We start from the raw sequence: 17,226 nt of genomic DNA, 5'->3' as shown, positions 1-17,226 counted from the left end.
GGGTCCAGTCAATTGAATGTTGACAGCATTTGCAGAACATTATACCACCCGATTTCATAGAACTAATTCGGGAACTGACTTACTTTGGTGTTAGTTTTTCATTTCAATGCTTTTTAGCTGAGGATTTTCCATTTGTAAAATGCCTTTTTAACATTCTGAAAGGCTGTTACTAGTGAGGGGTGTTTCTTACAGTACGGTTTTCCTTGTTATTCTTTTGATTCTGTGATTCCATTGTGTTCTTGTTGTTTACATTATTTATTTATTTGAATTGCTGTCTTTCTTAAGACAACATTATACTGACTCACTTTATATGATTGTTTATGATTCCAAGTTATTTTCACTTTTAGTTACATTTTAATCAACTTACACTTACTGTCCACATATCAAAGACCCTCCTCCATCCTACATTTGCATTGGACCCTCCATCAATTTGCATCTGCAATGAAGACTGATCATTTGATGGGTTCTTTTATTTCCCTGGAATCCTGAATAATGTCCCATGTGTACCTGACCATTATTGCAGATCAAGTCCACCCCACCCCCTGTTCTGATATCGTTTGTTTGCTTGAGGTGCACGATAGCCTAAGTGTGGACCTCTCCATATTGTATGTTTCAGGATAACTTTTTTAACTAACTTCTTTTGTCCCCTGAAGATGCCCCCTCAAACACACACACACACACTCAGACATCTGTCTATAGGAAAACTGTGTCTCCACATGAGGGACAGTTCTGTGAAAATGTAAGTGTGACACCTGTTAACCAGCTGTTGTTGTTCCTTGCTATTCAAACCGTTTGTGTTCATTAGGGTCATTCTTATCTTTCTACACATCTGGTATGTTGTTTGTTTCAGTTTTATTCATGCCATTGCCAACATGGCAGCTTGATTTCAAAGCAATATCATTTTCCTTCTTTAAACACACTTTAATTATTGGCTTATATTTGGTTTCCATCTCTCTCATCTATAACTTCATGCAGGAATGCGAAATGACAGCCGAAATCCATATCTGTAATATACCATCCCTTTTAAAGCACTCTTGAACTGTTTAAAAAAAAAAAGGTTATTGTGTACAACATGTCTGTGGGTTAGAAGTATCCTGTTGTATAAATAGTCAGAGTAACAGTATTTATTCATAGCACTTTCAAATACATTGAAGTTGAATGGTACCTTTTTAACATTACATTGTCTTGGTTTACAATAGACTCCCTTAAAAATACTCCCTTATACAACAGTTTTTCATGTGATACAATCCTAAGGTTGTCAGGATGTAGATGCACTCTATCACCACTGAGGGTAGAGTGCAGAGAATAAAGTGAATGGAGTCGTTGGGTACAGTTCAAATCAAACACGTTTATTTAACCAAAAGGCTAACAGAGGTACTGTTCTCAATGGAAAAGACACTTAAATAAATAGGCCACAGGTCCTGTAACTATTAACAACTAGCTCCCTTTAGTGTGTGTGTGTGTGGGGGGGGGGGACTCACTTGTCTGCCAACCTTCCCTTACTATAATGGTGAGGGAGAGCTAAGCATCCTTGCTCTCGCTGAAATCAAAGCACAAACAATTTTACCTTGTACTACACAGTCATGTTAGCCGTTTTAACAAAACTCACACTCTCGCTTTGTTCTCTCTCTCAAGTTCCCCAGTAGTCTGCCCTGTACGTGACAAGGGGCCCTCCTTTTATACCAGGAGAATATAATTACTTAATACATAACAATCTGTGATTAGTATAAACAGAGCAAGACAAAGGGGAATGCTGATTACATGGGCACTACCCTTACCTGTGTTACCTTTAAAGAAGTCAGTGCTACAACAAGAGTATCAACCCAAATCCCAGGGTCCTAAAACCTTACAGAACGGTTCAAGACATAGGGCTCTATTCTGATGAAATGAGTGCAATCGCAAGGTCAATCTCATATGCCCTGCAGGGAGTGGCTTCTCCAAAAGTGTGATTCTGATGAAATTAAAAACCCAGCGTCAGCCAATCAATGCTGAGTGGGTTGGGGAATCTGCTATCCAATCAGGGCCAGGCAACAATCTCTTTAAGAGACAGAAGGCATTTGTGTCACCGCAAGGCTCTGTTTTGAATGTAGAAGTGGCAATCATGTCGAGCGGCAGTAACACAGAGCAAGAACAACCAGCGCAGGTCAGAACAGGAAGCGGTAGGTTACTTGCTGAGAGAATATGTAAACCACGCTTCACGACACAGGAGATTGTTATATTAATAGAAGAGGTAGAGGCACGTAGGGCAATAATTTATTATTTATAATAATTATACAAGGTACATTATTTCATGGCATTGACATTACTACATGTAAAGTGTAAAATACATATCATATGAATGTAACGGTGGTTAACGGTGTGCGCTTGCTCCCCGAACCTCTTAATGAATTGCACTTCCGTTCTTCTGGGTGATGTGTGTTTCATTTCCTCCCTCTCGTGTGACACTGGCACATCAACAATGCTGTTCATCCCATCTGCTAATGGGCTGAAGCTGGGCTGTACTCACTCAGAAATGTGAGCACCCAAATCCACCTTGCACATGTGCAGTATCCGCAAGCCTTCAGCCAGGATGGGCTGTGATTGGCTTAAAAATATCTGGATGGAGCACAGATGGTTAGCGAACATGGTGATCAGGCGATCAGCGTGCATGTGCCAAGACAACAAAGGCTATAAATATGAGCAGCACGACTTTGTCTCTTCTCAGTCTTGCATGGTTTGTTACTTTGTGGAAAGACAGAAAACGTTTAATAAAATTCAAGTCTAATTGTCTTTGTCTAACTTCGTCTAACTTTAAATTGATTTAGATTCAGGGACAACTTCAATTTCAATAAATACACATTTAAATTTGAGTACATATGGTGTGTTTTTTTTAAATCTTTTTTGTTGTTCTTGGTATATTGCCAGGTTTTAATATTAAAAAAGAAGACATGAATACAGTAGATTTTTTGCTTGCTAATAATTTTGCTACAATAGAGGAAGTGCAGAAACTGCAGATCAAAAGGTTGGGACCCAGGAGACCTACAATAAAATTAGTTCAGGTGAATAGTGACCGAGGACAGGCATACACTCGAACCTTTAACAAGTTGTGGTATAAGCTTAGGCCATGGGGCTGTGCAAATGAAAACAACAGTGCACTGTTTTGCTTTCCTTGCCTCCTTTTTGCTAAGGCTCGGGGTGACACTGATGCAGCAGCATGGTCAAGAACCGGAGTTACAGACCTGCAACATCTCTCCTCTAAATCAGAAAAAACTCAAGAGTTCATAAGACATGTGAAATGCATCAAAGTATGTTAGTGAGAGTGAATATTGCTGTTCAGCTTAGCACTGCTTACCGAAATGCCATAAGGAAACACAATGAAGAAGTGTCTAAAAACCGACACATACTTACACGCATCATTGAATGCATAAAGTACTGTGGAGCTTTTGAATTGGCCTTGTGAGGTCATGGTGAATCATCAACATCTTCCAATCCTGGTGTGTTTCTTGGGCTGGTAGATTTTGTTTCAAAGCTTGATCAGGCAATGGAAACGCACTTGAAGAAGGCACAGTCGTTAAAGGCACCTCTAAGACAGTTCAAAATGAACTTCTAGGCTGCATGTTAGAAGTGTGCAGGGAAAATATTGTGAAAGAACTGAAACAGACTGATTATGTCGCTATTCAAGTTGATGAAACCAGTGACATTACAAATATTTCCCAAATAGTACTAGTTTTTAGGTACATTGTTCCAAATCTGGACGTGTTGTTGAGCGATGTTTTGGGTTTACTGAGTTGCAAAGTGGAAATGCTGAAGCACTGTCCACTGCCAATATGCAACAACTAGATGCCATATTCACAGAAGAAAGTGAAAAGGCTAAAATCATTGCACAGAGCTACGATGGAGCTAGTGTAATGCGTGGCGAGACTGGTGGAGTCCAGAAGTTTGTAAGGGAAAAATATCCAAATGCACATTATGTCCATTGCTGTGCCCATCAACTAAATCTAATAATGGGACAAGCAGCGAGTCAGTTTTCAGAGGCTCACATTTGTTTTCCAGACTCTCTCTGGTTTTTCAGCTTTTTTCTCTTCTTCTATCTTTCTTCTTGAGAAACAGTATGAAAACCGAACGATTAAATGCATTAGCCCTGTTATCAATTGAAAACGACGTGATTGCTGACATTTCTGACTTTAATAATAAAGTAATCGAAACATTTTCAACAATAAGACGTCGCAGAGCAAACCTTTTTGTATCACTTCCAATAAGAAACAGATCCACTGGACAGTGCTTCTACCACTGAGGTTGGCCCCCTGGACCCCAACCCCCCCACCCCGGGCTCCACCGCATCACCTGCATCTGAGGTGTGAACACCCACAAATTTTGGCCACCAGCCACCACTGGTTTACAGCAAGTGTAAATAATACTACTAAAATACAATATGAAATAGGATGCAACAAGTTAGGATTATAACAAGTTATATCTACAATGACATAATAGTAGTACAAGGATAGTGCATTAGCTCAGGGTCCAGTAATGTGGTGTATACATCAGGCAAGTCCAGTGCATAGTAGGAGGAGTAAATCAAGCGATCTACAAGTGCAGTCTAAACAGGTTCTACCTCAATTCGGCTGTTAAACGCATTTTCTCCACAAGCCATCAGAGAAAATAAAACTGTAGCCCATCATAGTTTATTTTAATAAATGTAACTGTTACACACTGCCAGCGCGTGTTTAAGAATGCGTTGTGTACAACATTAATACAGCATTTCAATTTCAAGAACACGTCGCTAACATACTTTGCATAAAATAATTTCTAAACAAAGTTGTTATGGCAGGAGAAAGGGAGACAAAAATCCTATACAATCGACTTAATCTGCTAAACTTAAATATATGACCAACAAAATAATTGTATACTGTACAGGTGAAGAAAGTGAAGGAGTTTACCTGCGCTGGGGAAAATAAACAAATGCTGCTGGCGAAGAGCTAAAATAATATAAATATGACTTCCAACAAACACTAACTGAGAAAAAAACACCAACAACTAGATTTGTTCCCAGAGAAAGGAAGTGGTATCATAATTTGAAACTTTGAAAATATATGTCACTTTATTGACACTATCGGTGTCACAATGCAATGGGCATACGGGCGCGCAGTGTCTTCTGGAAATAGTAGTTTATCTGGTACACAAAGGTGTTTCAATCAGCAGAAATGCACAGGAAAACTACAACACCCGTCATCCACGCATGTCAACAAACATGTTGGCTTCGTTTTTAACTTTTTGTCAAAGTGTTTTTAAAATGTTCCTACCGTTATGATGGATTTTTTTTTTCTGGCCACGTGTTAAAATCTCCTTCAGAAAATGTAATGTGAAACCAAATGATGCAATTTCCATTATTCAACACTTCAATCATAATCTAGCACGCTCAGTAGCAGTGCTTCAGCAGGGGGTGGGAGGATTTGAGTTTGTCTTCCAATTAAATCCAGGGATTAAATCCTAGTACTGTACTGTGCTTAATAGCAGATAGGAGTTTATAACAGAGGCTTGCCTCCTCTGAGGGAAAAGAAAATCCTCTCTGGGCTCCTAAATTGCTGTTAATATAGGAATGTTGACTCTAGGGTTTAGGTTAAAGTGTCATTTCTTAAATTAATTGTATTTTATTTCATTGAACATTATTATATTATAATTATATTTATTATTATTATATATATATATATATGTAAAACTGCAGTGTACAAAATTGAAGGCATATGAAAGAAAAGGTTTTTAAAAAATGTACACAAAAGGTTTAAACAGGTTGTAAACACAAAACAAAACAAAAAGGTTTAAACAAAATACACAAATGTACACAGAAAACTGCTGTCAGGCTGGGCATTCGCCTTCACTGACCAGATCTAAACAAACAGAGCTAAGCAACCTGCAACACACATCACATAATACACAACACACAGATCAGAAACTCACCAAACTCCCTCTCCCAGACGCAGGATTTCTGCCTGTTTTTATGCAGGTGGCCTCTCCACAATTAGCACCAATCTGCACTAACTGGAGAGCGGCCACAATGACAGCCAGTATGTATCTAAATACAATATAGTTTCACATACAAATTAGATTTAAATACAGAAGAGTCTTCCTCCTCCTGGAAACCAGCCTTGCTAGCAATGCTGCCCTTTCACAGTAACAATAGACAAGTTCAGTTGTCACTTGTAGGCAGAGTTACCATCTCATAGACCCTTGTCATTTGGTGCAAAATTAAACTATAGTAGGACCCTGCTGTTTGAATTCAATGTAGATCAATTCAGTTTCACTGTATAACGTCTTAGACACGATTAAATGCAGAGCTAAAGTGATCATTAGTAAGCATCAGTTTTCATTAAACAGTGGCAGCTATAAGAAGCGTTCTCCCAGTAGGGAATGCAGCAATATGAAAAGTAATAAAGGCACTTATTATCTCCCATTTTCATTACAGTGATGTTATTAGCTCTAATGCTGGTTCAGCTGTGTTCAAAGAAAGGGTTGGATCATTAAGGGCAGTCAGATTGATTTTAAATGTGATTTCAAGCGCAAACAAAGTATTTTATTATCAATTCAATTGGCTTTTCTCAGTCGCTAAATGAGGATTTCAATGAAACACACATTTAAATATCTGAGGCTGAACCCTTGCCATAATGAATTAATTAATTTTGCAATTCTCTTTCTTGCATGAACCACACGTACAAGCTTTTTCTTTCGCATTGTTTTGACAGAGTCGCATATTTTTTTGCAGTGCTGTGGCGGTGCTTGATTCCATGGTACTCGAGAATTTTTTTGTTTTACAGTTTTTTTTATCAGTAATTGTTGTCTTTCCCACACCATACTCTTTAGCAAGTTGAACAGGGCATTCAGCCCTTTCCAACCGTTAAATAATTTTTCAGTTAGAGAGCTGTCCTTTTTCGTTTGTCAGCCTGTGACAGGGTGCTCATGTCACGTGTGTGGGTCCGAAGAATCCGACCCTTCCTCACCAACTATGCTACCCAGCTCCTGGTCCAGGCCCTGGTACTCTCCCGCCTAGACTACTGCAACTCCCTCTTGGCTGGCCTCCCTGCGTCCGCCACCCGTCCGCTCCAGCTCATCCAGAACTCTGCTGCTCGCCTGGTGTTCTCTCTGCCTCGCTTCGCCCACGCTACTCCACTACTCCGCTCGCTCCACTGGCTCCCGATCACCGCTCGCATCCAGTTCAAGACTCTTGTACTAGCCTACAGATGCCTTGACCAGACTGCACCCAGCTACCTCCAGACCCTCATCTCTCCCTACACCCCCACTCGACCTCTCCGCTCCGCCTGCACTAGAAGACTAGCTCTACCTCCGCTATGCTCCCCTGCCTCCAGAGCCCGCTCCTTCTCCACCCTTGCTCCACAGTGGTGGAATGACCTTCCTACAGATGTCAGGACTGCTCCCTGACCACATTCCGGCGCCTCCTTAAGACTCACCTCTTCAAACAGCACCTGTAGAACTCCTCTGTTTGTATCCTGGGGCACTATCACCCTTCATGTAAATGTGCTTTATTTTGCTCTTATCTGCCCCCTATTTTACTGCATTTAATCCTGTACTTCAGAATACTGTAATCTGCCAAGTGTTTAACCTGTAGTACTTTGTATTTAATCACATCCTGATGTAACTATCACTATTTAATCATATCCTGATGTAACTATCACTATTATCTGCTGTATTATTGAATTGTGGTTTGTCACACTTGTACTTTGCTTGAACAAAAGTTATTGTATTTCTTGCTCTTATTGTATTACTTGTATTGTAACACTTGAAATGTATTTGCTTACGATTGTAAGTCGCCCTGGATAAGGGCGTCTGCTAAGAAATAAATAATAATAATAATAATAATAATAATAATAATAATAATAATAATAATAATAATAATAATAATAAATGTAACACATTATAATAGAACAACCGTTCTTTCGGGCCACTGTCAGTCACATACCTGAAAACACAAGACAGCTGAGCTGCGTTTCCATCGTCGGGTGTTTAATCTACAATTTCAGCTACGGACTTGGCTTCCTGTACTTCCCGTTGCTTAACATGCTGTTGTAGTCAGAAATCAGAGAATGTAATTCCAGATAAATTTGAGGAATTGGTGCCTCATCGTGCCCCCTGAATACCAGTTCTTGTTTGCCAAGGTAAACAACAGAATCAATCAAGCGTTTAAGAATCTCAGGATTTTTTTTACTTGTTTTGTATTCCTACGCTTCTGCTCATCCAGTTGAACATCAATTCGGGTTTGTCCAAAGTGTTGAGGGTAACAGTGGCTCGCAAGTGACTTTGGGAACGCTTATGTTTTTGTGCTGACTTCGATAAACATCCTAGATTGCTGTAACCAGTGCTGTTCCATATCGCCTTTTCTGTACTGAACAAAAGACAGTTCCAGCAGTATAATAATCTCTGTAATCTCTGTAAATTGCCTTGGATAAAGGCATCTGCTAAATGAACACATAATATTTATTTTTTTGTTTAATTGACAGCTACTGGTAAGCCACGGATACCTTTCATAATTTGAATTTTGGAAGTGGCGAGTATATCCCTTCCCTTCCTGTGTCGGTTCTGGTATTTGTGGTGTATACCTCAATTTTTTAACAATCTCCAATTTTTCTGAGAAAGTTCTTCTTGAAAATTGATTCCTAACCAAATCGACTACAATGTCTCCATTGTCTGATAAAATATGTATATATTTTTAATTTGTAAAAAGCAATTCTTAATAACGGTCTGTATAATATTAGCAATGTCATGCGAAATTCAGCATATTTATGTCCCTCCTCTGCTCACTAATGATTGGACAGCTGCAAAACCAGGGCAGATCTTTGACTTTCCCATTGGTTAAACCTACTCAAGAACTTCAACTGTTTATGTCCCTCCTCTGCTCACTTATTATTGGACTGCCAAGGAGAAAATGCAGATCTTCTATTGGTTGAAAATTCTGCATGATTATAATGTAAAAAAAAAAAAAAAAAACTGCACTCAACTCTTGAGTTGATTAATTGGTCTGATTAATCAACTCTTGAGTTGATTAATTGGACTGATTAATCAGTTAATCGGAGCAGCCCTAATATTTTGGTATCATTAATCTTATTTTTCCTGTTTATTTTACAGAAAATAATTTGAAAGACAATGCTGCCAAGTACGTTGAATTGTTGGAAAATAAGATAAACAGGTAAGAGTTCTTCTTTGTGTCTGTTTTTTTAATTATGTATTATTTCAACCCCCTGTTCTGCTTCAGTGCCTTCCATACCCCCCCTGTGGATGATGCAGACTCGTTTTAATGAATCATTATTTAAATGTTTAATGACAGCCTCTGATTTGCAAGCTTATCTCTGATGCCCTCTTTCTGTATCTATTAAACTGCCACATCATTTCCCATGTTACACTGCTAATTCAATGTCAAATGAAATAAATATAAATGAGTGATGATGCTGCTAGGATATTTACACTAGTAATAGAACATTTTAAAATGAAAAAGGGAAATAAGGGTTAATACAGACAACGCATTAATGCCAAAGCATAGTTTACAGCCGTGAAATTAACCCCTCTGTTTCCTGTTACTTCAATGTATCTCCTTTCTGGAGTTCTGACAGCACCTGATGTTTGTTCTATAGGTGGTATGATTGCTGTTTGAATCTTTTTTGATTATGTATTGATGCAAAAGCATGTCTACAAAAAACAAATCTACTGTAGGTTTAATATTCAAGTTATGGCAGCATAAAAAAAACTGCAATGAAAGAAATTAAACTAGAAAAAATATTATATTGTGTCAGTTGCTGATACTGAATACCTATGAACTGAAACACCAAACATAAGGTTGACTGTTAAAAGTTTAAAGAGATCCTTGCATGATTTTCTGTTGACAACACTACATACCGTATGTGTTTTCTGTACTATATTTTAAACGTCATTTTAAGTGTATGGGTATTGTACAAAAAAAAATGACCCGTTCTGCAGTATTCATTCACATATCTTATAAACCACTTGACATACAGATCATGAAGGTACCGTTGATATTTCTTTTCCTGCATGTAAACATAATCTGCTATTTACCAGTATTTCATTTTTGGGTATCCTGCAATCTGCATTAATTATGATTAGAAATACTAGAATTCATTATTATACATTTGCTGCAATAAATAACTAAACGAGCCATAAAATATGGTAATGTGTTCTTCTGATCTATTTTTGATCATAAAAGGTCTGATCTTTTATTTGTAGGAATGGAAAGTCTGCCAGTAAAGATACAGAGTTTTGATATAGTTCTGTCTGGTTCAGTAACTTCTTGATCAGTGCAATTATTTATTCGGTTGAATGAGAAAAATGCATTTGAAATCTCAGATTCGTTGTGATTGGAATTAGAGTCAACAGTCATGCTTTGACCTGGTACTTTATTCCTGTGACTGCCATTCTAGACCAAAGGTGCGCAACCAAACCTTTATCATGGGCTGCCTATCTAAAAAACTAGTTTAACCTAATGTGTATAGTGGGCCGCACATTACTGAAGAATAATCTGAGTTTAACCCTTAGCTGCAATATACATAGGCATATGTATATAGGCAATTTCCCTTAGAATTACTGTTCATTTTGTCTCATACTGCACATACACATACACATTACAAACAAAAATATACAAACATTGAAAAGAAAGCATTACTATCGTACTGTTACCATATACACAATCATTGCATAATAATACGTAGCAAATTAAATATCTACTTGCTGAAGTTTTTATTTTAGCAGAGGGTTGTTCAGTTGTAGCAGGCAGCAATGTAGCAAAAGTCACAGGGCAGTGACGTCACTCCCTAGCAACAAGCCTCCTATGTTGGGAATGGGTCCTTTCAATGCAGCAGGTTTGTGCACTGTTGGTGCATTTCAGAAAGGAGAGGAAGACTCATGAAATTAATTGGAGACTTAAGTTTATGAGAAGCAATTACCCTCCGTAGTACGAATTAAAACGGTGTGCTGCTTTTTATGCGGAAAATGAGAAAAAGCAAGTCAACAAAGTTAAAAAAAAATATATAGTTATGTTCTATTCATAAGTGAAATGGAATTAATACACTGGGCTGCATGCAGTCCTTGGGCCACGGGTTGTGTGTACCTGTTCTAGACTTTGATGATGATGTTCTTCCACTGGTGGCCTCTAATGTTAATGACGAGTATGCTTTTAATGCAAAACATAACTTCTTATAGAATAGAAAAGTATATTTTTGAGTACAGTGTTGGAATAACATGGGTTTTTAATGTTAAAATATTATTTCAAAATTGAAACAAATATTTTAATATTCTTTAATGTTGAAATATTTGCAATATATTACAGAAAACATTATCTTGGGAGTAAAATAAACCCTATCAGGAAAGCAGAGCAACACTATTCTATACAGTAAAATGTGTGTTATTACCTCCGGCTGGGGATGAAATCCCTTGTGAAACGGATATAGTGGAGACGGCCATACGCACATACATATGTATGTTACACTTCACAGATTGCTCCATATATCGGCAGAATCGCTAATCCAATTGCCATGAAACCTGGTGTTAACATTATTTAGGATGTGTTCTTGAGAGTACCATATTCTGGAGGTGTGTCTGAAACCTGGTTTTAACATTAGTTAGTTAAGATTATTGAGAGTATCAGATTCTGTGGTTATAGGGGGTGTATTCGTCTGTCTGTATGTCACACCTTCATTTTTTCATGTATCTGGATCGTTGCTTGTCAAATTCTATACTATTCTGTACATACTGTTGATGTATGACGTGGTTATCAACTTTTTCATCATACTGATCGCTCTAATTTAGAAATGACAGCCATGGCAGGTGATGTACAGTATGTTACTGACACACTTGTTTATTTCAGATTTGGTTTGCTTTGCAGGATATCTTTTTAATACAGCCATTTATAAACAAATACAATCTATGTATAATAAATGATGTAAAGATGCTAAGTCACAGAATTAGGAAATTAAAAACCTGTATGCACGCATTTTTTGTTGTAATATTTACGTGGAATAATGTTTTAATTACACTTTAAAGCTTAGAAGCGCTATAAAAGGCATCCTCTTACCAAGTCACACAAATGGTTCAAGTCTTTTTCTTCCCAAGCTGTTAAAAAGCAGAGGTCTGGAACAACAGACACTATGATAGGATGCTTGGGGTGGGTTTTAGCTCCTAATTCCCTTATCACAACAGCAAAAGGCTTTCTTTTTATATATATATAAACCATGTGGTGGTAGCATTTCCAGAGATGAGGGGATTGGTTCTGATTGTACTTCAAACTTGTCTTTGAAATGCCTTTCAGAAATGCCCTTGTGTGTACCCTATTACCCTGACAGGGATAAAAACAATTAAAACAACAGGTAGTGTGCCCTAAAAAAAGTAAAATATTGCTAATGATTGGTTGTTTTTATTTAAACTTGATTGGGTTTATTTTAATGGCCCAGCTGGAGTTGCAATGAGCAACCAGTTTCCTAATAGAGTATCAGACAGGTTCAGTAAATATCAACTTTATTATTCAAAACCAAGAAACAAAAAACTTCAGGAAAGCCTTCAGACAACTGAAAACATGCTGATGTATATTATTTTATGTAGTAATATATGCTTTCAGAAAAACTTTTATATTATAAAGCAGTGACTCTTCATGAAAGTATTCAAATACAGCTGAAAATACAAGTGAGACAAATAGGGGCAATTAATTGGTCAATGAACATTTTTTAGGAGGCTGTGTGGTCCAGTGGTTAAAGAAAAGGGCTTGTAACCCGGAGGTCACCAGTTCAAATCCCACCTCAGCCATTGACTCATTATGTGACCCTGAGCAAGTCACTTAATCTCCTTGTGCTCCGTCTTTCGGGTGAGACGTAATTGTATGTGACTCTGCAGCTGATGCATAGTTCACACACCCTAGTCTCGGTAAGTCGCCTTAGATAAAGGCGTCTGCTAAATAAACAAATAATAATTTTATCAAGGCCGCTTTTTATCAAAACCAGCCGGGGTTTTCCACCAGGGATGTATTATCAACCCACTTACAACATTAAAATATGAAAACAATGTATTGAGGTCTGCGAAAAAAAACAAGTTCATAAATTATAGGACAACCATATTAAGATCTGCCATGGTTTAGATTATTAAAACAGACTCTGGTGTGCTAATACCCATCTTAGTCATGAGTACATTTGGTATACATTTGTAACTATTATTACATCCTTAGCATTAAGTAGGTGTTTGGCTTTTACTTAAATGATGCTGTATTCACGGTTTCACCCATGAAAACTGGAAGGAAAACACCCTCCTTGTAATTAGCTATGTTTCCACAAACTTTTTTTATACACTAAAAAACATACGTATGAAAAAAAAGGCGAAATTCGGTTAATTCAAGCAAACGAACAAGTTGTATAATCATAATGCTCAGCAAGGTAGGTTATTCGCTGGAGTTTATACTCTAGTCTAGCGAGCGAATAGAAAAAAATGGACGGAAATGCATCAAACTTTTTTTTTTGGATTAAGACAATGGATGTGAACCATATTTTAAACTCATGACGTCATTACATATAGCTGTTCGCTTAAATCTAGTTTGATGGAAACCTGTTTTTGTACGATAAGATTTGCATATATTTTTGTGCAAAATTTTGCTAGAAATCTTGTTGATGGAAACATAGCTAATGTGATTGGTTAGTTTTCTTTAAAACTACAAACTTTAAGAAAATGTTTTTATTGGAATGCAAACGAGAAGAAAATCTGTTGGCCCACAGACAGTAAACCAATTCATAGAGAATGCTTTGCAGTTTTAGGTAATGGCAGTAAAAGTTAAACTGTCAGTAATATATTAATGCTTAGTAGGAGCCATAACCCCGCCGTTAAGAGCTAATCAGATTAAGTACAGCATGGAGAGTGAGCTAGAAGGACTGCTCAGCCTTACCCCCTGGAGTTCTCATTGGTCCTGCTTGAGTCTAAAATTCTCATCCACACTGACGATCAGTGTTTCCATTAACTGGTAAATACCAGTCAAAGACGTTTTCAGAAGATTGTTGACGGGCAGAGACTGAAGCCTCTCATCAGTTTGACTGGAAGCAAAAGGCCTGTGACAGTCATCTAACAAGAGCAAATGAGTGTGCTTCTATAATACTGACTTTTAAAGAGGTATGACACAGGCCCAGTTTTTGGGATGGAACCGCGTAACAGTCTCGCGTTTTGATTGGGCCTTGTCTGTCAGAGGAATATGACTTCAACACGAGTGGGAAAGTTTGGAGGCATTTTAACATGCTTTCCAGACCCTTTCAATTAAAATATAATATGGTATTTTGCTGTAGTATTATAACAAACTATGGGTGACTATTACTTGATATAAATTCTCATGTTATTCACAAATGTAAGAATTGTTTTGTTACAGGATACATTAGTTTATCTCTAATTTAATTTAATTCTCAGATAATGTCCCAAATTCTGGGCTGCTTTGGTTTTCAGATAACGTTCCAAATTCTGGGCAGCTTTGGTTTTCAGATGATGTCCCAAATTCTGGGTTGCTCTGCATTTCTGAATTCAGACCAGTTTTTGGGACGTTCTGCAGTTACAGATGACAGCCGAGTTTCTAGGTCATGCTCAGTTTACCATAATGCACACCAGAACTGGATTGTGAGTACCTTTAGTACATTAATCAAAGTTAATGTGTTTTTTTTACTCTCCCCAGAAAACATAATCTTTTATGAAAAAACAGAAATCTAATTTAAATGTTTTTTTTTAAAGCTTATTTCTTTATTACAATGAAGAATCTACATTGCACTGAAATAGATTCATGAAAATTCATTAAAGCAGGCATTTTCCTTTATTAAAGGTTAATATTAAAACACATTTTTGAGAAGGAACATGGTATTCCAAAAAAAGGACATCTCAGTTGCTTATGTAATTTCCATCAATATATAGTCATGTGTAGGGGTTTAACAGACCTCAAAATGAATAGAATGATGGAGTTCAACATATTTTATTCACCTATCACCAAAAAAAAAAAAATACAATAAAGGCCTATATCAGCTCTTTCACTTTGGTATTTTAAGAGACCAGTGCCCTTCAACAACTTAACATAAATACTATTGTATTGTATTGGTAAAATATTCCTTACCTAGTCCTGATAGTTTAAACTGTAGGCTACAGATAATGTTTAAAAGGTGGGACTATACAAATATAATGGTTCAATTCCAATTCAGGCACTTACAATCTGACCTACCTAAATTTCCCCCTGTAGTTCAATTGGTTAAGCAATTCCTCACACCTCTCACCATAACTGCTGTGTCAGTGTGCTGGCACAGAATAGCTGCCACATGTAAAGAGCTTTGGGATCCTATGGGATGAAAGGCGCTATATAAATCCAAAGTATTAACTTTCATTTAAATAAAGATCTTTTTATAGGGGTACGCCTGGTAATTTTGGGAGTTCAAGTGTTTGAAGACCCTGGGTCAATCACCCTCACAAGGGTGAAAAAGGGCAATCTGTCTGGTATGGTAAAGGGGGTTCTAAACCACCCAGGGTCTTGAAATGCGGTATGCTGGCAGCATGAGCAGGTTCCATTGCTCTGGGAGTTTCAGAACCCTCCATTTGTGTGAAAAAAATTGACATTCCGTTGCTATCATTGCCCACTTTGGGATGGTGGTAGAGCGCACAGCAAGTTTCTTTTTTATTTATTTTATTTTTATTTAGCACGTCCTTAACTCAAACTCAGTTGTGGGTAAACACAAAATGCAAGACAGGTTGTTTATAATTAGGCTTGCTACTCTCTACCTGCCTTTAAAGCTGTAATTAACATTGTTACATCATCTAAATTTCTTAATTACATCACAGATATGTGACGATGATGAAACGAGCTGAAACATGTTTCTAGCTATACATTCCTTAAACAAAACTGATCGCTTTACAGTCACTGTAAAGAAGATGTAGTCACTACACTAAACACTGCTTGTTTCATGAAATAAATACATTCTGCCTGGAGAAGCACGTAACAATTGCAGAATTAGCAAGAAACAATAGGGGGGATTCATTAGGTGTTTGAATTAAAAAGGGCGCAATATAAATCTAATATAATGAACGTGCTAGAGTGCCGAACTAGTCAATTAGCGCCTTTTTGTAGTGCATCATTTGCTGGAGTGAAAAGAAAGGCTCATTAAGTCAGTCTTGCTATTAATTGATTTGAGTTTTTTAAAGTGACATTTGACGGCAAGTAGTTTTGGTAGGAATAAACGTCAAACACTACCAAACCTATTTATCATGTCAGGCTGTTTAGAATGTAAGGCATTTCCTTCTGTGGACTGTTAGAAGTATGTACTGCAACACAATATCAATCTAGACAGTTATTAGGTGGCACAGGTTGATACATTTAACCTGTGGCATTCTATCAATATCAGGATTGCCTATGGACTGTTAGAAGTATCAACTACAACCAAGCACCAATCTATGCTTAAGTAGGTCACACAGGTTGATACAATTAACTTGTGTCATTCTATAACTCTTGCAGTTAACCCTTTTGTGGCCAGTGTAAATGTTTCCAAGTGGGAAGGACTATACAGTAAATGGTTGAGGGGCACATGTTTACACATTACTTGTACTTTGCACAAGAATGTCTGTAATCTCTCATGAGATGGAATCATTACTATTTTACAATGTATTTAATTGTTTTTCCATTATATGTGCGTAGTCCAACCAACTGTTTAGCCTACAGTTTAAACTATCAGGATAAGGTAAGGAATATTTGACCAATACAATACAATAATATTCATGTTAAGTTGTTGAAGGGCACTGGTCTCTTAAAACCCATAAGTGAAGGAGCTGATATAGGCCTTTATTGTATTTTTCTTTTTTTTTTTTTTGCTTGTGATAAGTGAATAAAATATGTTGAACTCCGCCATTGTATTCATTCTGAGGTCTGATAAACCCCTACGCATGACTATATATTGATGGACATTACATAAGCAAATGAGATGTTCCTTCTCAAAAATGTGTTTTAATATTAACCTTTAATAAAGGAAAATGCCTGCTTTAGTGAATGTTCCTGTATCTATTTCAGTGCAATGTAGATTCGTCATTGTAATAAAGAAATAAGCTTTAAAAAAAAAAAAAAAACATTTAAATTTGATTTCTGTTTCTTCATAAAAAATAATGTTTTCTGGGGAGAGTAAAAAATACATTAACTTTGATTCATTTACTAAGGGTTACTCATAAATGAATTCACAATCCAGTTCTGGTGTA

General features: G+C 37.2%; 1 protein-coding gene across 3 annotated transcripts in view; it reads left to right on the top strand.

Moving 5' to 3' along the window:
• The window catches only part of disc1 (DISC1 scaffold protein), a 131,356-nt gene that overhangs the window by 73,094 nt on the left and 41,036 nt on the right, over positions 1 to 17,226 (top strand). For all 3 annotated transcript variants that reach the window (XR_009328724.1, XM_059024383.1, XM_059024384.1), the window contains exon 10: positions 9,112 to 9,172. Coding sequence is in view for 2 of the 3 variants with exons in the window: in XM_059024383.1 (XP_058880366.1) it covers positions 9,112 to 9,172 (61 nt within the window). In the remaining variant the exon portion in view is untranslated. The remainder of the gene's footprint in view (positions 1 to 9,111; positions 9,173 to 17,226) is intronic.

This window comes from Acipenser ruthenus, chromosome 5 (genome assembly GCF_902713425.1).
Source record: "Acipenser ruthenus chromosome 5, fAciRut3.2 maternal haplotype, whole genome shotgun sequence".
In the NCBI taxonomy this organism is placed as follows: domain Eukaryota; kingdom Metazoa; phylum Chordata; class Actinopteri; order Acipenseriformes; family Acipenseridae; genus Acipenser; species Acipenser ruthenus.
This window is presented reverse-complemented; position numbering and strand designations above follow the sequence as displayed.